The sequence below is a fragment of the Lucilia cuprina genome, chromosome 2 (assembly GCF_022045245.1).
Source record: "Lucilia cuprina isolate Lc7/37 chromosome 2, ASM2204524v1, whole genome shotgun sequence".
NCBI lineage: Eukaryota > Metazoa > Arthropoda > Insecta > Diptera > Calliphoridae > Lucilia > Lucilia cuprina.
The window spans coordinates 14,647,087-14,671,389 of NC_060950.1; the positions used below are offsets into that span (position 1 = coordinate 14,647,087).

Sequence of the window (24,303 nt, forward strand, 5' to 3'; positions counted from 1 at the left end):
TAGACTAGACTATAGACTAGACTATAGACTAGACTATAGACTAGACTATAGACTAGACTATAGACTAGACTATAGATTAGACTATAGACTAGACTATAGACTACACTAATATACTATAGACTAGACTAAAGACTAGTCTACAGACTGGACTAAAGTCTGGACTATTAACTACACTATAGACAGGACAATAACTTAGATTATAAAAGAAAATTAATTTTAGAAGCTATTTTAAGGACATTTCAAAGCCACTAATGTTTAACAAGCTATCTATTAACTTATCTAATAAAATTTCATGAACCTTAGATAAAATCTTGTCAAATATATTTTGAAAAGATTTGTTTTTTATTTTTCGTTGTTGAAGTTGTTGTGCTGTACTGCTATGTTGAACGATTTTTATTGAATTATTTTGACGCGCATCAGTATGTTGACTGTTGGATTTTTCCGCTATAGATTTCTTGTTCCACTCTATTTTTATGCCATTTTATTTTTGTTTTTGCTCCAGTTTTATCTTTTTCCATTATTTTATATTTAATTCTGTGACATTGTGTGGAATTCCGCTTTTGTAAAAATGGTTGTCTAAATAAAACAACAAAAGTACTTTAACGTCATAATTATGATATTGTTTTTGTTGCTACATTATTATTATTATTATAATGTTTAATGTGGCAACATTATCATCAACATCATCCTCGTTGTGGCATTATTGCAATCATCAAATCGAAAAGTGCATTTAGTAACGAACTAAATGTTGGATTTGTACAAGTTGCTATAGAATATGACGCATCCTTCTTTTTCCCATTTAACATTTTGTCTTCTTCTTTATATATACATTTATGTGTTTGTGTTCTTGTAGTTACAAGGACGTGCTTGTTGCAATTTTTTATTTCTTATTCCTGTTTTTTTCTTTCTTTCTAAGTAGTTTTTTTTGTGTGTTTTTTAACATTTCAATTTTACTGTTTCTTTCAAAATGATACTTTTTCATATTGTGAAGTAGATGAAATTGCTTTGCAAGTTAAATTTTCTACTTTATTTAACTAAATTTTCTATTTTATTGAAAGAAAATATGAAAAAAAAGAATGAAATTGTGAAAATGAAATATGAAGTGCTGGATATAAATTATGAATAATTGTATAAAGTTTTTAAAAAGAGGTTTTGAAAAGAAGACGTTAGCATATATTTTGAGGAAGCAAAGGGAATTATTTAAATTTTAGTAATATAATGGATACAGTTTTATTAGGTACTTTTAAAGAAAAGTTTAAATACGATTTGCGATTCAGCACAAAGATCTCCAAAGTTTTCTTCAATATATAGTCATTCAAGATTTTATGGTTCCATATTGTAAACGATGAATGAAGTATCATTGGAAGAAGGAAGGAAAGTGGTTAGGTTGGAGAGATCCGTTGATAACTAACTAACTAACCAACTAACCAACTAACCAACTAACTAACTAACTAACTAACTAACTAACTAACTAACTAACTAACTAACTAACTAACTAACTAACTAACTAACTAACTAACTAATTAACTAATTAACTAACTAACTAACTAACTAACTAACTAACTAACTAACTAACTAACTAACTAACTAACTAACTAACTAAATACCTAACTAACTAACTAACTTACTAACTTACTAACTTACTAACTTACTAACTTACTAACTTACTAACTTACTAACTTACTAACTTACTAACTTACTAACTTACTAACTTACTAACTTACTAACTTACTAACTTACTAACTTACTAACTTACTAACTACTAACTTACTAACTTACTACTTACTAACTTACTAACTTACTAACTTACTAACTTACTAACTTACTAACTTACTAACTTACTAACTTACTAACTTACTAACTTACTAATTTACTAACTTACTAACTTACTAACTTACTAACTTACTAACTTACTAACTTACTAACTTACTAACTTACTAACTTACTAACTTACTAACTTACTAACTTACTAACTTACTAACTTACTAACTTACTAACTTACTAACTTACTAACTTACTAACTTACTAACTTACTAACTTACTAACTTACTAACTTACTAACTTACTAACTTACTAACTTACTAACTTACTAACTTACTAACTTACTAACTTACTAACTTACTAACTTACTAACTTACTAACTTACTAACTTACTAATTTACTAACTTACTAACTTACTAACTTACTAACTTACTAACTTACTAACTTACTAACTTACTAACTTACTAACTTACTAAACTTACTAACTTACTAACTTACTAACTTACTAACTTACTAACTTACTAACTTACTAACTTACTAATTACTAACTTACTACTTACTAACTTACTAACTTACTAACTTACTAACTTACTAACTTACTAACTTACTAACTTACTAACTTACTAACTTACTAACTTACTAACTTACTAACTTACTAACTTACTAACTTACTAACTTACTAACTTACTAACTTACTAACTTACTAACTTACTAACTTACTAACTTACTAACTTACTAACTTACTAACTTACTAACTTACTAACTTACTAACTTACTAACTTACTAACTTACTAACTTACTAACTTACTAACTTACTAACTTACTAACTTACTAACTTACTAACTTACTAACTTACTTACTTACTAACTTACTAACTTACTAACTTACTAACTTACTAACTTACTAACTTACTAACTTACTAACTTACTAACTTACTAACTTACTAACTTACTAACTTACTAACTTACTAACTTACTAACTTACTAACTTACTAACTTACTAACTTACTAACTTACTAACTTACTAACTTACTAACTTACTAACTTACTAACTTACTAACTTACTAACTTACTAACTAACTTACTAACTTACTAACTTACTAACTTACTAACTTACTAACTTACTAACTTACTAACTTACTAACTTACTAACTTACTAACTTACTAACTTACTAACTTACTAACTTACTAACTTACTAACTTACTAACTTACTAACTTACTAACTTACTAACTTACTAACTTACTAACTTACTAACTTACTAACTTACTAACTTACTAACTTATTAACTTACTAACTTACTAACTTACTAACTTACTAACTTACTAACTTACTAACTTACTAACTTATTAACTTACTAACTTACTAACTTACTTACTTAATAACTTACTAACTTACTTACTTACTTACTAACTTACTAACTTACTAACTTACAAACTTACTAACGTACTAACTTACTAACTTAATAACTTACTAACTCACCTTTACATTTGTGAGAGGGGTTTATATAAGTTTGTTATTCCGTTTGTAATTTCTATAATATAATTTATAAAAACGTACCAACTTTATAACAGTGTACAAATGTTAAATACCATTAATCATTAAGTGTACATACATCTTAAATATGTATTTATACTTTTAACAAAACTACTATTCTTTTATAATTTCAAATAAATGAAATGTAAAATCCAACTGTCACTTTTCACTAGAAATGAAATGCAAATGAAAAATATTCATAAATTAAATTTCTTTTTTTTCAATTCATTTGCTAGCAGACAACATGACGTATAAGTGTTATAAATTTGTTAAACATAATTAATAATACTCATACGTTTAGCATGACGGAACATGGAGGTTTAAAAAAATTTTTCTTTTCTTTACTTTTCTTTAGAAAACTATTAAAGAAAAGGTTTCCTGGTGGTTTATTAAACACACGCACACACACACTTATGCTTATTTCACTATTTAAATTATTTTCTTTAAAATTCCAATACAAACAAAGAACTTATGTTAAAGTGTAAAATTATTTCAACATTTTTCATAACATATTTTTTTGTTGAGATAAATTTTGGAGAAAAACAATAATATAAGTAAACAAGTTATTTACAAAAATTTCTCTATGTTTTCCTTAGTTATACATTAGAGAAATAAAGTTATTAAATTTCATAGTAAAACTACATAAATACTTGTGCAAACAAAATATTTTACAGACTTTGAAAGGTAGATTGCAAAAAAAAAAAAAAACAAGAAAAAGTAAAAAAGATGAAAAAAAAACAACACCAATAACAACAGCAGCATCATAAAAAACAAAAAGTAATATTTTATGTATGTAAAATATGTTGTTTACGTCATATTGTGTAACCACATTACAGCAAATTGCTTGATGTTAGGTATGTTGAGTTTGTGACCAAGTTAGCGACAGTAGGTTATGTTAAGGGAACTGTTGGAAGTTAGGTAAGGATATAGGTTTTGTTTTTTTCCTTGTTCAAATGGCAGTTTTTAATTCATAAAGGAAATTTTGCAAGAAGGAAATTTTTTCGCATTTTTTTGCAAGAAGGGAGCAGTTCTACTTGGTACTTTTTGAATTGTCTCTAATATTCAACGAGAAACTTATGACCATAATTATAAAAAGAGAATTTTTTGTAATATGTATGTATCTATCTATCTATCTATCTATCTATCTATCTATCTATCTATCTATCTATCTATCTATCTATCTATCTATCTATCTATCTATCTATCTATCTATCTATCTATCTATCTATCTATCTATCTATCTATCTATCTATCTATCTATCTATATATCTATCTATCTATCTATCTATCTATCTATCTATCTATCTATCTATCTATCTATCTATCTATCTATCTATCTATCTATCTATCTATCTATCTATCTATCTATCTATCTATCTATCTATCTATCTATCTACTATCTATCTATCTATCTATCTATCTATCTATCTATCTATCTATCTATCTATCTATCTATCTATCTATCTATCTATCTATCTATCTATCTATCTATCTATCTATCTATCTATCTATCTATCTATCTATCTATCTATCTATCTATCTATCTATCTATCTATCTATCTATCTATCTATCTATCTATCTATCTATCTATCTATCTATCTATCTATCTATCTATCTATCTATCTATCTATCTATCTATCTATCTATCTATCTATCTATCTATCTATCTATCTATCTATCTATCTATCTATCTATCTATCTATATATCTATATATCTATCTATCTATCTATCTATCTATCTATCTATCTATCTATCTATCTATCTATCTATCTATCTATCTATCTATCTATCTATCTATCTATCTATCTATCTATCTATCTATCTATCTATCTATCTATCTATCTATCTATCTATCTATCTATCTATCTATCTATCTATCTATCTATCTATCTATCTATCTATCTATCTATCTATCTATCTATTATATCTATCTATCTATCTATCTATCTATCTATCTATCTATCTATCTATCTATCTATCTATCTATCTATCTATCTATCTATCTATCTATCTATCTATCTATCTATCTATCTATCTATCTATCTATCTATCTATCTATCTATCTATCTATCTATCTATGTAATATTTATTACATTTTTATAAGGTTTAAATTATTTCTATACAGCACCCAACAAGTCGACCTTCACCAGTTCGAATTACTTACTTAAACCTTCTTTTAAACTCCACTACAAAAATATTCTTCTTCAGCTACACCCCCACCCCTTACAGAAAATAGTGGCGCCAAGGAGAAGTACTCCTACGCCAAACTGACTTATTCAAGTTAGAAACATAGAATCAAATAAATTCTTTTTCTACGCCAATTTTTTTCTTTCTCGCATTTAATTTTTTTCTCATAGAATTCGCATAATACAAAAAGAAAAAGGCAAAATAACACAGACGTGCCCCATAGTTTTTTTTTTTTTTTGTCTTCATATATTTTTCAAAATAATTTTTTTTTATTTTCGCTCTAGGATATTTATATTTGCATGTAGTTTTTTGTTTTGTACAGTGGCTGGGGGTATAGGAAGAGGGTGAGTGTATTAGAGAGAGAGAGTTTCCTTTCGTTTTTCATTCAATAAAACATAGAGTCATTTATGGTTAAAAACGAACACATAACGACTAAGCTACGAGCGTTTTGCCGAATGATTCAACAAGAAAACGACAGGATGTGTATGTTGGATGTGTGCGTGTGTGTGTGTATGAGTAAAAGAAACCAGCCAGGCAGGCATCTCTTAATGGATGGGGAAGCAAAAAGCAAAGCAGAACCGAGCCGAACAGAACAGACCACAAGCGTTGAGTATTTGATGGGTTTCAATAAAATTGGTTTCAGTTTTCAGTTGACTGTGAAATAAATCGGTTCAAAATAGAAAAAAAAAGAATTAAAACAAAAATTATTTAAACAAAATATTTTCAATTAAAACGTGCTGTGGATAACGTGAAAGTGTTTTTTTTGAAATTAATTAAGTGAAATTGCAATAAAAATTATTTTTTACAAAAAAAGCCTTATTTTTATATTAAAAATTAATAAAATTAAAAATATTTAAAAAAGTAAAATAAATATAGAAAAATGTGTTTAAATTCATTAAAACGTAATTTAATTTTAACGGTTTTCCTATTAGTGCAGTTCATTGCAAATGGTTGGTAAAAGTTAAATTTAAAATATAATCAAAATATTATAAAATAAAAGAAAATATAATATTTATCCTTAATAATTTTTTATAATTTTTTCTTATATTTATGGTGTGTTAAAAAAATAATAATTCTGTTTCTAATGATGGAAATAATGTGTTTTATTGCATCTGCTGCTGCGGCATCAAATTCTATATTACAAAAATATTTCAAAAATATAAAATAAAAAAATATATTAAAAAAAATTCCTCCACTACTGCAACCATGCAACCACATTAGGTTCTGCTATAAAGTGCTTTGTCTGCGATTCCAGTGATAATCCCAGTTGTGCAGATATTGAATCAAACAGCAGCATTGTGGCAGAGGTGAGTTCTTACCGTTTACAATAACATCAGTGTATTAAAGATTTGTTTTAAGCTGGATTTTTTTTGCTTTTTTTTAAGAGATTTTATTCTGAATTTACATTGAATTTTGAGTTTTATCTTTTTATTTTTTTTTTTTTTTTGTTATTTGGCAGTTACCACTTAAGTGGTATTTAATGATAAAACTTAAGGGATTTTATTTCGTTTAGCAGAGGAAAGAAAGTTAAGCTGGTATTAAAATAATTTTTCGTATTTAGCAACATTTAGTTAGTGGTATATAAAACTTTGGAAAACAATTTAAAACAAAATAACATTTTAAACATTTGGGAATTTATGTAAAAATATATTTACTCATGTTTAAGCCAAGGATCAAAGTAATTTCAAACTTTAGCTTAAGATATTCTTCAAGATTAGGACAGCAAAAATAAAGTGAAGTACTTGTCAAATAATAACATTTATCACGATTTAATAAGCAAGACTAAGTAAATTTGTTTACCTTCTGTGGAAGTGTTGTTTATTGACTTCCAAAGAACCGAAAAAAATACAATTTTGTTTAAAATTAAAAGCATAAATTAATTTAGGTTAATATTATTTCACTTCCTAAAAATTTCAAAAAAAAACCCACAACATAAAAATTACTTCCTGAGAATGACTTCAGATTTAGTGAATTTGGAAGCAAATAAAAACAACACACCACCTATGAGCCTGTATTAAAATCATCACTTCTTCAGCTCTTTTACGGTACTGCTATGAAGTAAATTCTACTTCTTTTTCGCTTCTTTGGAATTATTTTTTGCTGCGATGTCAAATATTGGATTCAGCGCAGATCGAACCTTTAGAATAGTGTCTATTTGTTCCTGGATTTTGATTTTTTCTATATTTTGTTCATGTAATGAAGATGTAGAAATAATTATTCTCAAATAATTAATGTTTACCCTATAGTTTCTTGTGATTCTATTTAGTCATGTCTCTCCATCCTTATAAACCATGTAGTCAAAAGTACATTAGATGAACACCTGTTTTATATACTGTATTTCGCAGTGTTACTTCTTGGGTTACTGGATGAGATATTAGACGCAGGTATATAATTCTGCCGGTCCATGCTCAAGTACCCGAGCTAGCTAATCACTTGATCATTGAGTTTATTCAGACAAGTCTCTCCATCCTTATAAACTCTGTAGCCAAACTGCAGGATAAGTTGAAATTCTTTACGTTAACACATGTAGTGTTGACCTTATTTCACAGTGTTACTTTTTGAGTTACTGGATGAGATGTTAGACGCAGATATATGATTCTATCGGTCCATGCTCAAGTACCCGAGCGATCTAATCTTTTGATCATTGCTGCCCCGTAGCTTTTAAAGACTCAAAGATATCATTTCCGTTTGCAACTATGCAGATTGAATGGCCTCTGTTGATTCGTTAACAGCACCTATACAAGATCTTTCTTACAGAGAACACACTGTGGTAAGGCAAATATGAAGAGAGCCAAGTGTGAACAAGGTGTCAGTCATTATCATTCAACCGCGCACATCCGACACAATCCTACGTGTATACGGGTATGGATAGGTCCATTTATCTCCTATTCTTTATTTTTCTTATTCACTGAACACCAGTACTTTGTCAACTCAGGTCCCACAGTAACTTCTCTAAGTCTTTTTGTGCAAACAGCTATTCTGCATTATGTGCTACTAGTTGCCACGGTACCCGATTATATTGCTTAATGGGTCAACCTCGAGTTAAATGATTGCAAGAAAGACTGAGGACATCGTTAGTTTATAGTTCTAAAGTTGCTACCGGTACCTCTTATCTGTAGAACTACAAACTGGCACATAGCACCTATTTTCTCCCGAATTGTAATAACACCAAAATTAGGCAAGATTATCAAGGTGCCCCAGGGGATTTCGAATATCCTCTTCTAAAGTGAAGAGAAGATTTTGATTGCAGGACATTGGTTTCAAAAGTTGAGTCATTTCGCTTATACCTTATTTTTATACCCTAAATCACTATAGTAAGGAGGGTATTATTCGTTTGTCCTAATGTTTGTAACACCCAAAAATATTTTTTCTAGATCTAGACCTTAAAGTATACCAATTGGCTCAGAATCACTTTCTGAGTCGATTTAGCTATGTCCGTCTTTCTGTATGTCTGTCTGTCTGTCCATGTAAACTTTGTGCGGTCGCAATTTTCAACTTAATTTGATGAAAATATTTTGAAGGTCAAAATTCACTTATAATTTTTAATAAAACGATTAAAAAACTTTAAAGTAGACGTAAATTTAAAGTAGACGTAAACCCATATTTACCCTTACACCCCTATGCACCCTCCATGAAAATCTCTTTTTCCAATAATACGTAAAAATATTTCACAATTCGGTTAATGAACAAATTAAATACTTTATTTTTTACAAATTATCCACTTTTTTAACATACAGTTCTACCGAGTGTATTGTACCGATATGATCCAAATTCTAAATATAAACTTATCTCCATCTGTTCTATAGAAAAGTCTACGATATCGGAAATTTCTAAGAAAAACTAAAACCAAATTTGCTAATTTTTAGTAGAAAACTTGTTTTTAGATTCTAAAGATATCTGGGGTATTAAAAACAAGTAAATTTTTACAATCAACTGACAGACAGACATCACAACTTACACTCTACAAAGGAATGTTTAGTATTTTCTTACAGATTCACAAAATTTGATTTATTTTCATATCAAAAACTTCTAATAAAAAGATAAGAGTGCCTTTATCAAGTTATACCACTCTTGTTTAAAAATAAGCAATTGTTAATCACATCCTTCTAAAACAAACCTTTCAAGTAACTTACAATTTAAATAATTTTTCTTTAAATATGTCATTTCAATTGTCAATTTAACAGTATATGTACGTACACATGTCCTCATTTAAGAATTCATTTAATTTACATTTCAACGAAATTCTATAGATAGAAACTTGATTTGAAATTCAATATTTAAATTACAATAAAATATAAATTCAATATGAATGTGAATGCTCCTTCGCTTAGTCGTTGAAATTGAATGCGTTGCCTTTTTTTTAATGTTCCATTACAAGTACGTACTTTCTTATATATATGAACATACATACAACTATACCTGCAAAAAAATCTTTCATTTCAATAACAATTGAAAAATCATTTACTTTTGTATTTCAAGCGTAGTCAACACGATTGTTAACTTATTAACCCAGTAAACAGTGAGAGCTCAGGAAGCATATTTACTATTTTTTATAATAAAAATTTAAGGCAAATTTCTTTCCTTATAGTCGTATATTATATCCATCAAATGCTGATGTCCCATCAGAACCTTCAGCCTATTTGAGATTCTACAAATATGTTTTGAAAAGTTCATCGTTTTGTTTATTGGGTTTCTGTGTATGTGTAGGAAATGACATATTCCATTATAAATTTATTTGTACTTATTTAACAGTCAACCTGTTTGAAATAGAATTTTTTGTCAGGTACGATATATATATATTTTTTTTAATTTCATTATAATTTTGTACTTCAGGTGTGTGATTGATAGTGCCGATAATATCAATAGAAAGTAGAAGGTATAAAGACACTTGTCTTCAAGATAAATTGCTTGCCATTAAATTATAAAGTTCATGTTTAAATCGTTTATCATAAAATTATTATTTTAAAACAAGTGATATTCTAATATATATAGATACTCAACTATAAAGTTCTAGAGTATCGATTATAGAATATTCTATAGTCGAGACCTTACTCCATCTTAGACTCTTCTATAGCCCTGACTATAGGCTATACTATATTTATGATATTAGATTATTTATAGTCCTGACTGTAGACTATTCTATAATCCTGACTATAGACTATTCTATAGTCCCGACTATAGACTATTCTATAGTCCCGACTATAGACTATTCTATAGTCCTTATTATAGACTATTCTATAGTCCTGACTATAGACTCTTCTATAGTCCTTACTATAGACTATTTTATAGCCCCGACTAGAGACTATTCTATAGTCCTGACTATTTGCTATTCAATAGTCCTGACTAATATACTATTCAATAGTCTTGAGTATAGACTATTCTATAGTCCTGATTATAGACTTTTCTATAGTCCTGACTATAGACTATTCTATAGTCCTGACTATAGACTATTCTATAGTCCTGACTATAGACTGTTCTATAGTCCTGACTATAGACCGTTCTATAGTCTTGAGTATAGAGTATTCTATAGTTCTGACTATAGACTATTCTATAGTCCTGACTATATGCTATTCTTTAGCCCCAACTAGAGACTATTCTATCGTCCAGACATAAGGATATTCAATAGTCCTCACTATTCAATAGTCCTGACAATAGACTATAGACTATTCTATAGTCCTGACTATAGGCTATTCTATAGTCTTGACTATAGACTATTCTATAGTCCTGGCAATATATTATTCTATAGTCTTGACTATAGACTATTCTATAGTCCTGACTATAGACTATTCTATAATCCTGACTATGGACTATTCTATAGTCCTGACTATAGACTATTCTATAGTCCTGACTATAGACTGTTTTATAGTCCTGTCTATAGACTATTCGATTGCCCTGACTATAGACTATTTTATAGTCCTGACTATAGAGTATTCCATAGCCCTAAATAGAGACTATTCTATAGCTCTGAATAGAAACTATTTTATAGTCCCGACGATATATATATAGTCCTGACTGTAAATTATTCTATAGTCCTGACTGTTGATTATTCTATAGTCCTGACTATAGCCTATTCTATATTCCTGACTATAGACTATTCTATAGTCCTGACTATAGACTATTCTATAGTCCTGACTATAGACTATTCTATAGTCCTGACTATAGACTATTCTATAGTCCTGACTATAGACTATTCTATAGTCCTGACTATAGACTATTCTATTGTCCTGACTATAGACTATGCTATAGTCCTGACTATAGACTATGCTATAGTCCTGACTATAGACTATGCTATAGTCCTGACTATAGACTATGCTATAGTCCTGACTATAGACTATTCTATAGTCCCGACTATAGAGTATTCCATAGCCCTAACTAGAGACTATTCTATAGCTCTGAATAGAAACTATTTATTAATCTTTACTACACAGTTATATTATCAAGTTTAGAAACAGTATTAATGACAGTATACGTATATGACCCTTGTGGTATACATATATAGATGCCCACCACTGCTTTAGAATAATTCAGATTCAATAAAAAGTTTGACAGTTATTTTGTTGCTGTATTTGTTTACTTAACAATTGTTAACATTCCAAGAATAAATGCTGTGTAAAGTATTCTTTTTTATTTGTTCATGTTGTTGTCTTGTGTTTTGTGATTCGCAAGACTTTATCTTAAAATAGAAAATCATGGAATGAACACATTCCATCCTAACTACCACTGCGCAACAAATTTGTCACTTGCTTTACATGGAAACTATTTCTTTTTTTGTTTTTGCTATTTGTATTAAATTAAAATCAATTTAAAGAGACAACTGATTATAAAGTTTTAAATTGAATGAAAATGATTGGAATGTGATTGTGAAAAAAATAAAACATTAATGATTTCGTGAAAGGGCCACTGTACTTGAAGGTATTTTTACAAAAACTTACATATGTATTTACAACTTGTACCTAAGATAACAATTCAATGTTTATTGTCAAACTGTTTACATGAATGAAAAATTTGGCAATTGAAAAGGTCATTATCGTTGGCTTTAGCCAAAAAAAGGGTAAAGAAATTTACACATGATTTAATACAAACGAATAAAGACGAAACAACAACAACTTATAAAAATACTAAATTTAAAATTTCTATGTATTCATGAAAGTCATTCAAGGAAGTCATAACTTAAGACAAAAACAAAAATATACACGACGAAAAAGGCCACCTAAAATGGAAAAGGATATAAGAAACTTAAGAAACATGACAACGGAAAATAAGCTCACAGACTCACATATGTACATATGTATGTATAGAAAATGCAGTAAAAATAATACGTGGAATATAAAATGGCATTTGTATAGAATTTATTTTTATTTCATCTTTTTCGTGTACAATTTCGAAAAATTACGATTTGAAATAAAGCAACAAACATTAAATAAATAGAAATACATAGATAATAAAAATTCAAAATGTTTTCTTCTCAAATACTTGTACTTGTTCACATTATATTTGGGTCAAGAAGAATTATTCGATGGGCTTTAAAGTACAAAATCATAATAAATAAGAAAAAAAAAATATTGCAAATAAATAAACTGCTGTAAAATCCCACTTATAAAACCTACTTGAGCAATTAAATTAAGGTTAAATGATAAATAAAATAAAAAATTAAATTAAAGAAAATTTTAACAAAATAATGTACTTCAAACCGACAATTGATTGCAATTAACTATATAATAAAAAAGAAAATAAATATTAAATAATCGTTAATGCTTAAAAAAATCTTTTTTCCTTTAAAAGTTTTTGAATGTCAAAAGGTGTCTTTTTCAAAAGGATTAAAGTGAAGTAATTTCATATGTTCTTAAAGAAACTTGAGTTTATTAATCGGCTGTACCGAATTTCATACACTCTACGTAACAATTTTGTACTTTTGTAACAAGTAACAAGCTGTCTTGATCCCTTATATTAGCATGCTTAAGTTTACAGTCTAGATTATATTCTATATATCGTAGAGTTTATAAACTGACAATTACAGCACATCTATAGTTCAGACTCAAGTCATTCAGTAGTTGACACTAGACGGGATATAATCTTCACTATACAGTGTCTTTAGTCAAGTCTGCCTAGACACGAGACTATAATATAAATATAGTCAAAAAAGTCTGTCTATATTCCAGACAATTGTCTGTCTATAGCCTGCACAATGGTCTGTCTTTAGTGATAGCTGATATAGCCGATTCATTAGCCTATTTTTAGCCGAGAATGTAGTTTTTCTGTGTAGTCAATACTTAAGTCTATAGTTGAGACTATAGTCTCTTAATAGTTCAGACTATAGTCTGTAAAAAGTCGAGACTATAGTCTGCCTATAGTCGAGACTATAATTTGTCTGTCTATAGTCAAAAATATGGTCAGTTTATGCTCAAGACTACAGTCTGTTTATAGTCGAGACTAATGGCTTTCTACAGTGGAGACTATAGTCTGTCTATAGTCGAGACTATAGTCTGTCTATAGTCGAGACTATAGTCTGTCTATAGTCGAGAATATAGTCTGTCTATAGTGGAGACTTTAGTCTATTTATAGTAGAAACTACAGTCTGTCTATAGTCGAGACTACAGTTTGTCTGTAGTCGAGACCGTAATTTTTCTGTCTATAGTCAAAAATATAAAGCCTGTCTATAGTCGAAACTACAATCAGTCTATAGCGGAGACTTTAGTCTATTTATAGTTGAACTATGGTATGTCTATAGTCGAGACTATAGTCTATCTATAGTCGAGACTCTAGTCTTTCTATAGTCGTGACTATAGTCTGTCTAAAGTCGAGACTATAGTCTGTCTATAGTCTATCTAAAGTCGAGACTATAGTCTGTCTATAGTCGAGACTATATGCTGTCCATACTCAAGACTATAGGCTGTCCATAGTCGAGACTTTAGTCTATCTATAGTCGAGACTATAGTCTATCTATAGTCGTGACTATAGTCTATGTATAGTCGAGACTATAGTCTATTAGTATAGTTGAGGCTACAGTCTATTACTGTAGACTATAGGTTGTCTGTAGTCGAGACTACAATCTGTTGGTAGTCAAACTACAGTAAGTCAATAGTTTAATCTATAGTCTGCCTTTAGTCGATACCGTACTCTTCTATAGTGGAGACTAAGATTTCCCTATAGTCAAGACTATAGTCTGTGGTTAGTCAATAGTGAAATAGCCTATTTATTGTCGAGAATGTGCCCTGTCTTTAAAGCCAATACTTTAGTATTATTAGTCGAGACAATGGTTTGGCTATAGTTTAGAGTACAGTATGTTTATAGTCGATACTAAAGTCACTTAATAATCAGGATTAATGTATGTTTATAATCAGTACTATATCCTGCTAATAGTCGAGACTATAGTCTATTTATATTGGAGACTATGGGTTGTCTAAAATCGAGACTGCAGTCTGTTAGTAGGAATGATCTGTCTGTAGTCAAAACTTTAGTCTGCATGTTGTCGATATTTTAGTCCAATATAGACAAAATTATAGCCTATAATTGAGACTATAGATTATCTACAATGTAGACTAAAGTTATATACAGTTAAGACCATAGTCTGTCTATAGTCAAGACTATAGTCTATGTAAAGTCGATATCCCTAAAAAGTCTGTTAGTTTGTCTATATGCGAGAGTATAGTTTGTCTATAGTCGATAATAAAGTCTATTTATAGTCAAGACTTTAGTCTGTTTATAGTTAAGATTATAGTCTGTTTATAGTCTATTAATAACCGGACTATACTATGTTTAAAGCTCGACCAAAATCTGTTTATAGACGGATTTTTTTCTGTATATAGTTATTCAAAACTATAGTCGAGAATATAGGGTATCTGTAGTTGATACTAAAGTCTGTCTGTCTATAGTCGAGACTATAGTTTGTCTACATTCAAGACTATAGTCGGCCTATAGTACAGACTATATTCTGTCTATTGTTGAGATTGTAGTCTATATATAATCGGGACTATAGTTTGTCTATAATGCAGACTATGGACTATCTTTTCCCGAGACTATAGTTTATCTGAATTTTCATTAAAAATATTATTTCTTTTTTTAGGAATGTACTCTAGAAAAAATGAAATCAATTGACACGTGGCTTTTTGAACTGAACAAAATTGCCTATTTTGATACGGGAGCCAATCGTAATCCACAAATGAACTGTCAAAAAGTGGTGGCCAAAGATCGTAAGTATAATATATAGTTTAAACCTAAAACACATGTAATTTGTTTACCTTTTAAACCTAAACAGCTAAAACTAACAAAATGGTAACGGCTAGATTTTGTCAACTAAGTGCAGGTGAATCAGATGCCTGTCAAATATTACGCTCAAAATTAAATCTTCCACCGGCCGGTGATAATCGTTTGACACAAAGTAATTTGAATAGTAACAATAACAATAATGGACGTCGTATGGTGCAACAACAAAATGATGCAGAAGAATTTCATTGTTCCAATTGTTATACAGACAATTGTAATGGTGCTTCAATGATGAGTGCTGGTGGTTTCTGGCTTATGGCCGTAATGCTAGTAGTTCCTGTACAATATATGATTTTTAGGCTGTGGTGAAAGTTTTGAAATAATCAAAAAGTTTCAAAAACGAGTGGTTAAGCATTTTTTATATATTTTTTATTATAATTTCCTATGTTAAATGTATATAAATGTTAAATAAAAAATAAAACTAATATGAAGTTAAGTGTGAGTATGTGTAAATAGGCCTTATTGTAGTGAATATTAAAATCGGAGTAGGAAAATATTAATAAAAGCAATGTGTTAGCTTGAAGTGAAATGTTAAGCAATTAAATTTTTGGTTATAATGGATTAACAAATTAAATATTTATGCAAATTTTATTAGAATATTAAATTTTATAAATAAAAAACAAAAATAATAAAAAATTTAAAAATATAATTAAAAAATATTCGGCCATGACGAATTTTTTAAAAACTGCAACCAAGGACTTGTAAAATTCGTTGGTTTAATGAATTTAAGATATTAACCATTAAAAGGTATTTTTAGTGAAAATTAACTAAAACAGTTAAATTTTATTTAAAAATTTTATTATTAATAAAAAAATAAATTATTAAAAAATAAAACAAAAATGCTTTAAAACTATTTAAGTTATTTATATTACTATATATAATAATTATTTATATTTTAAATATATATTTAAGAATACTAAACCTTATTCATAAATAAATTTTTATTTTATAAAAGGTTTATAAATCAAAATTTTGTTTCATTAAACCTTTTATAAAATTAAACATAAATTATGAATAAGGAAGTAAAACTAAAACTAAAACAAAACAAATTTATACTTATTTTCAAAACAAACAAAAAAACTAAAATTTTATAAAACAACACTACAAACAAACAATTCCAAGACAATGTTAAACAAAAATAAGTTTCAAAAAAGTATTTAAACAAAAAACAAAAACCAAATATAATATTCACCTAAATGCCTTTTTTATTAAAAAACAATTAATATTAACTAAAATATATTACAAAAAAAAATTAAAAAACACCAAACACATTTCATTAGAAAAAGAATACATTTGCATTAAGTTTTCTTATAATTTAAAAATATATATTTTTTTTAATTTTCTTAATACAAAATTTAAGCTGAATAAAATCTTAATCTTAAGACAAACCGTTAAATAAAAACTAAATGTTAGTATTGAAAGAATCATAAAAAACACACATCCATTTAAAGCAATTGTTAGAACAATAAAATTGTTAGAAAAATAAAAATATTTAACAAAAAAAGATATAAGAATTATTTGCAATAATCAAAGAAAATGATCGTACATACTTGTAAATTAATTAAATAATAAAAAAATGTTTTTTCTTCAAAAAATAAAATATTATAAAAAATATGACTCACTGTGTAGAATCTAATGGAATATTTAACCCTATAATGGTAGGTAAGTTTGTGTAAATATGACATTGAATAGTCGTCTTATCCTCCTCAACTAGAACTGAACTAGAACTGAACTAGAACTGAACTAGAACTGAACTAGAACTGAACTAGAACTGAACTAGAACTGAACTAGAACTGAACTAGAACTGAACTAGAACTGAACTAGAACTGAACTAGAACTGAACTAGAACTGAACTAGAACTGAACTAGAACTAAACTAGAACTCAACTAGAACTTAACTAGTTTCTTAGATAAGTAAGTGTAAAAAAGTTAATCAGTATTTTATGTAAATTTTCGAATTTTTTCATACTGATACCATTTCCTCTTTTATAATTTTTTCATTTCTGATACACTTAAGATGTGAATTGCTATTAACACTGATAAAATATTTTTTCCTATTACTCTTTTTTTTTAAATGGTAACTTTTAATAATACTTTTTTTAACAACTTCTTTGCAATACCCGTATCTGTTATTGACATGTTTACATGACAATAGAGCAGCCGATTTTATCAGTTCAAATTGCAATTTATTTTTCGCATTTCTGTTCTTTCGAATAAAACAAATGTCAAGTTCTTCAATATGTTTTTGGTAATAGGAAGAAAAAGAACAACAACTAAAGATTCTTCTATTGAAATTTGATTTGAACTAGAAAAATTAATAAAAGTTCATTAACAATCAGTATATATTTAGACGTTTGTCGGTTCGGTTTCGAGAAATAAGAAACTAATAAAACAGAACTTTATCTTTAATTTTTAAATTGGAAAATAATTTAAATGACTTGGAAAAGTGTAATTTTTAGTTTATTACTCATACATTTTGCCACAAAATCGACGATAGAAGGTATTATAAAACGAGTTGTAAATGTTTTTACAAAACTCTATAACATTTGATTAGACATTTAAAATTCCTTTCGGAAAAACTATAAATAATTCCATCGTATTCCCTATTAGAATAACAATCAATATTATATTTGAATCAATAAAAAAATTCATGTGTAAAAATAAACATTATTATAACAAATTCAATACTGAAAGGAAATATAAATAAACAAATTTACAATGGCAACATAATGTTAAAGACAATAATAGACGATAAAATGCTTGTAAATAGAAGCAAAGAAATGTACAAAACAAAAGTATTTAACAAATATTTACATTTCTCATACTCAAAGATACTTTTATAATGTAGAATTCTTTGCCCCAAACAGCCGCAGAATCACATTCCTTACTCCCTCCATACAAACGATTACAATAAAAGCATACACAAGTTAAATGACTCATACAAATTGTAAATCCCATAGTGCAAGTAGCCATAGTGGCCGTTATGTGCTTTAATTTAGATAACAAGAGTAATTTAGAGAGTTGAAGACAACTTGTGTAAATTATTAAAGAATTAACACATGGAAAGTGAAAACACTTTTGCCCTTTTCGGTTAAGTTTAGTAAAAGATTCAAAAAGTTAAAGAAAAGAAAAATACTATTCCATATGTCTCATTATAAATATATTTCTCGGTTCAATTCTGCAGAGTAACCAAAAAGTCCAATCCAAGAAAAAAATTATAATTTTTTTGGTTGATTTTAATAACGATCTTCTCGAAAGCATGTCCAATAGTTTCCGATATCTATAGCTGAACTAGAACTGAACTTGAAGTGAACCACAACTGAACTAGAACTGAACTAGAACTGAACTAGAACTGAACTAGAACTGAACTAGAACTGAACTAGAACTGAACTAGAACTGAACTAGAACTGAACTAGAACTGAACTAGAACTGAACTAGAACTGAACTAGAACTGAACTAGAACTGAACTAGAACTGAACTAGAACTGAACTAGAACTGAACTAGAACTGAACTAGAACTGAACTAGAACTGAACTAGAACTGAACTAGAACTGAACTAGAACTGAACTAGAACTGAACTAGAACTGAACTAGAACTGAACTAGAACTGAACTAGAACTGAACTAGAACTGAACTAGAACTGAACTAGAACTGAACTAGAACTGAACTAGAACTGAACTAGAACTGAACTAGAACTGATCTAAAACTGAACTAAAGAATACGGCCTCCTTTTGAACTAACTGGCTTACTAACTAAAAAAGTAACTAACTAAATAACTACTAACTGACTAACTAACTAACTGCCTGACTAACTAACAAACTGACTACTTAACTAACTAACAAACTAACTAACTAACTATCTATCTATCTATCTATCTATCTATCTATCTATCTATCTATCTATCTATCTATCTATCTATCTATCTATCTATCTATCTATCTATCTATCTATCTATCTATCTATCTATCTATCTATCTATCTATCTATCTATCTATCTATCTATCTATCTATCTATCTATCTATCTATCTATCTATATATATATATCTATATATCTATATATCTATATATCTATATATCTATATATCTATATATCTATATATCTATATATCTATATATCTATATATCTATATATCTATATATCTATATATCTATATATCTATATATCTATATATCTATATATCTATATATCTATCTATCTATCTATCTATCTATCTATCTATCTATCTATCTATCTATCTATCTATCTATCTATCTATCTATCTATCTATCTATCTATCTATCTATCTATCTATCTATCTATCTATCTATCTATCTATCTATCTATCTATCTATCTATCTATCTATCTATCTATCTATCTATCTATCTATCTATATATCTATATATCTATATATCTATATATCTATATATCTATATATCTATATATCTATATATCTATATATCTATATATCTATATATCTATATATCTATATATCTATATATCTATATATCTATATATCTATATATCTATATATCTATATATCTATCTATCTATCTATCTATCTATCTATCTATCTATCTATCTATCTATCTATCTATCTATCTATCTATCTATCTATCTATCTATCTATCTATCTATCTATCTATCTATCTATCTATCTATCTATCTATCTATCTATCTATCTATCTATCTATCTATCTATCTATCTATCTATCTATCTATCTATCTATCTATCTATATATCTATATATCTATATATCTATATATCTATATATCTATATATCTATATATCTATATATCTATATATCTATATATCTATATATCTATATATCTATATATCTATATATCTATATATCTATATATCTATATATCTATATATCTATATATCTATATATCTGTCTATCTATCTATCTATCTATCTATCTATCTATCTATCTATCTATCTAACTAACTGACTAACAAACTATGTATGTATGTATGTAAGTATGTATGTATGTATGTATGTATGTATGTATGTATGTATGTATGTATGTATGTATGTATGTATGTATGTATTTATGTATGTATTTATGTATGTATTTATGTATGTATGTATGTATGTATGTATGTATGTATGTATGTATGTATGTATGTATGACTGAACTAGAACTGAACTAGAACTGAACTAGAACTGAACTAGAACTGAACTAGAACTGAACTAGAACTGAACTAGAACTGAACTAGAACTGATCTAAAACTGAACTAAAGAATACGGCCTCCTTTTGAACTAACTGGCTTACTAACTAAAAAAGTAACTAACTAAATAACTACTAACTGACTAACTAACTAACTGCCTGACTAACTAACAAACTGACTACTTAACTAACTAACAAACTAACTAACTAACTATCTATCTATCTATCTATCTATCTATCTATCTATCTATCTATCTATCTATCTATCTATCTATCTATCTATCTATCTATCTATCTATCTATCTATATATCTATATATCTATATATCTATATATCTATATATCTATATATCTATATATCTATATATCTATATATCTATATATCTATATATCTGTCTATCTATCTATCTATCTATCTATCTATCTATCTATCTATCTATCTAACTAACTGACTAACAAACTATGTATGTATGTATGTAAGTATGTATGTATGTATGTATGTATGTATGTATGTATGTATGTATGTATGTATGTATGTATGTATGTATGTATTTATGTATGTATTTATGTATGTATTTATGTATGTATGTATGTATGTATGTATGTATGTATGTATGTATGTATGTATGTATGTATGTATGTATGTATCTATGTATCTATGTATGTATGTATGTATGTATGTATGTATGTATGTATGTATGTATGTATGTATGTATGTATGTATGTATTTATATATGTATGAATGAATACAATTGGAATTCGCTTTACAATTTTTATACACGCACATTAACAATTCAATTCAATTATTTATTTCTGGAGAAATTTCATGATAAAAATCATTATCACAAAATTGCTAATATTATTTTATCACTTAACATTGACACAATTACTTTTTGCTCAATGGCCTCTGTTTTTAATTAAATAAATTAAATATTATTAAATTTTAAAATTGATTTTATATTTTACTCTGTTTCTTAAAATATATTTTTAACTAAAGATCTAAATTGTCATATTGCAAAGTAACATTTCATCAGTTTGGGAAATGGTTGGCAGATACGCAATAACTTTCGAAATTATTATGTACTATATTATTGCATTATAGTGATGTACTTATTTCTATAGTTATGGTTTCCAACATTTTAATCGGTCATTTATTACGGGTTATAATCTAGAACATATTAAGTTCAAACTAAATTGTCAATAACATTTTTATACTCTATAACACTATAGTAGGGAGGGTAGGTACTCTTATTATATTTACAGATGAACATAAATATAACATTATTTGTATTTTTATAAGTTAAAATGTACATAAATAATGATAATAATGTTGAAACATAAATAATAATACAAGATAAGATAGTTTAGATAAAACATAAAAATTCCAATAAATAACTATAAAAGCAATGTGTACAGACATTTCGAGTATTATAAATAATTTCTTAATTTATTTGCGATAAAAAAAGAAGAACATAAACACTTTAATTGAATATCGTTCTTCCCCTAAAATTCAAGGTCTTCAATGTTATGTCTGTGAAGATTGTAATGAGTATGAAGATTTTAAAGAATTGCATATATGTGGTGAAATACCCGTTGTGGTAACGGATAAACCTTTAACACTACCGGGTACTTTGGAAGGTGGTGCAACAGTTAAGCCAGCGGTTGACATCACACTGAAACCATCTAACAAACCCAACTTAAGACCAACATTATCACCGAATAATGAGGATTATAACGACAGTGAGGAGTCACATAATGAAGTTAATGTAATAAATACTTATACGAAAACAACCACAAAGCCGGCTACAACAACCGCTTCAACGAGTAAAACTACCACCAAACCCACCATCACATCGGCTGTAAACTCCCCAACTGCTACCGAGCAGAAAACAACTACAACAACAACCCAGTCTGCTACTCTAAAAGAAACAACTAAAACAACAACAACGACTACTGCTGTTAAAACAACACCTTCTACGGCTGCTATTACAGCTGCTGCAGCCACCCAGAAACCGAATCCAGCAGCAATAGCGGACTATGATGATTATTTAGAATATGAAGATCCTGCTACTGACAGACGTAGTGTTCAATCTTTATTAAAAATTAATGAACCTGTCTGTTATATGATTAAATACCAAGGTAGTAAATATTAGGTTAGAAAATCTCTTCTTATTAAATTAATTTCAAAAATTTCGTTATTACAGTAAATAACACCATTATGACGAATCGTGGCTGCACAAATTTTATTAATGCCAACAAATATTTGACCTGTCAATCATTATATAATGGTGCTCCCATGGAGTCTTGTCGTATATGCTCTTCCAACGGTTGTAATAAATATCTTTCCGGTGATAGTGAAGAAGATGAACATGGTTTACCCATGAATTCTACCGGTATTAAGGAAAAGTTTGGCTTTGTAGTGCTATTATTTTGGATTTTATTAAATCGTTGTTTAATTTAAATAAATATTTATTAAATGTAGATTTTTTAAAATTATTTTTTCATTATATAGTGATAACTGAACAATAGTTCAGTTCCAGTTCAGTTCTAGTTCAGTTCTAGTTCAGTTCTAGTTCAGTTCTAGTTCAGTTCTAGTTCAGTTCTAGTTCAGTTCTAGTTCAGTTCTAGTTCAGTTCTAGTTCAGTTCTAGTTCAGTTCTAGTTCAGTTCTAGTTCAGTTCTAGTTTAGTGCCAGTTTAGCGCCAGTTAATTTTAATTTCTGTTCCAGTTCTGCCCTGGTTGTGCTCCAGTACAGATTTTGTCTGCTCTAGTTCAGTTCTGGTTTCGTTCTACTTCACAGTTATAATAAATACTGCAATTTAAAAACCGATCTCGAATCCTCTGTACTTCTTTATTGTTAGAAGTTCAACGTCACTGAAATCGATTTCTTATTCACAAGTCTTGATCTTATTTTATTATAAATATGCACGTAAATATAATATGAAACAGGTAAGAACGTAAAATAAACATATTAATTTAATTTGCAAAAAAAGAGCGTATTATTTTAAATACAAATATAACGTTATGGCGGCTGTACAAACGTTTTTACATTTGTTGCACATAAACGAATTTTCGAAGTTTATTGAACTTTGGTACAAGACCTAAGTAAGAGTGTCGTAAGGTACGTAAAAAATGCAAGGGGTAAGAACGCTCAGAGATTTTACCATAATTAAGAGAAAATAATTAAAATTATTTAATTCTTATAAATAGTAAGTATATTTTAGTAATTTAAATATTAATTGCCAGACAGCATGTCTCATTGATCTTTACCCGTTCTGCGTATCAAAATATTCACAGTTTTACAATTAAAAAAATATAATCGGCTCAAAGTTCTCTAACAAGCCCTTTTTAATGATCCTATTTTTGAAATAATAAAATCTATTATTTTTATGATTTATTGATAAAAAAA

The 24,303-nt window shown here is 27.8% G+C and overlaps 2 protein-coding genes across 2 annotated transcripts; both read left to right on the forward strand.

Annotated features, from left to right (window-relative positions):
• The first annotated feature begins 6,297 nt into the window (after positions 1-6,297).
• LOC111678433 lies at positions 6,298-16,565 on the forward strand. The gene is made up of 4 exons (XM_023439780.2): positions 6,298-6,434; positions 6,706-6,791; positions 15,548-15,674; positions 15,740-16,565. The coding sequence occupies exons 1-4, from the start codon at positions 6,365-6,367 to the stop codon at positions 16,054-16,056; spliced, it is 600 nt and encodes a 199-aa protein (XP_023295548.2). The 5' UTR covers positions 6,298-6,364; the 3' UTR covers positions 16,057-16,565.
• A 1,549-nt stretch (positions 16,566-18,114) lies between these two features.
• LOC111678397 (mucin-5AC) lies at positions 18,115-23,388 on the forward strand. Its single transcript, XM_023439742.2, has 3 exons — positions 18,115-18,246; positions 22,411-23,034; positions 23,100-23,388. The coding sequence occupies exons 1-3, from the start codon at positions 18,180-18,182 to the stop codon at positions 23,354-23,356; spliced, it is 948 nt and encodes a 315-aa protein (XP_023295510.2). The 5' UTR covers positions 18,115-18,179; the 3' UTR covers positions 23,357-23,388.
• The last annotated feature ends 915 nt before the right edge of the window (positions 23,389-24,303 follow it).

Bases quoted from the DNA above. Each gene is read 5' to 3' on its own strand.
- LOC111678397 (XM_023439742.2), top strand. From the start codon at position 18,180: ATGACTTGGAAAAGTGTAATTTTTAGTTTATTACTCATACATTTTGCC. The intron at 18,247-22,410 runs GTATTATAAAAC...CTAAAATTCAAG, and splicing joins CACAAAATCGACGATAGAAG to GTCTTCAATGTTATGTCTGT. The intron at 23,035-23,099 runs GTAGTAAATATT...TCGTTATTACAG, and splicing joins TTATATGATTAAATACCAAG to TAAATAACACCATTATGACG.
- LOC111678433 (XM_023439780.2), top strand. From the start codon at position 6,365: ATGTGTTTAAATTCATTAAAACGTAATTTAATTTTAACGGTTTTCCTA. The intron at 6,792-15,547 runs GTGAGTTCTTAC...TTCTTTTTTTAG, and splicing joins ACAGCAGCATTGTGGCAGAG to GAATGTACTCTAGAAAAAAT. The intron at 15,675-15,739 runs GTAAGTATAATA...AAACCTAAACAG, and splicing joins AAAAGTGGTGGCCAAAGATC to CTAAAACTAACAAAATGGTA.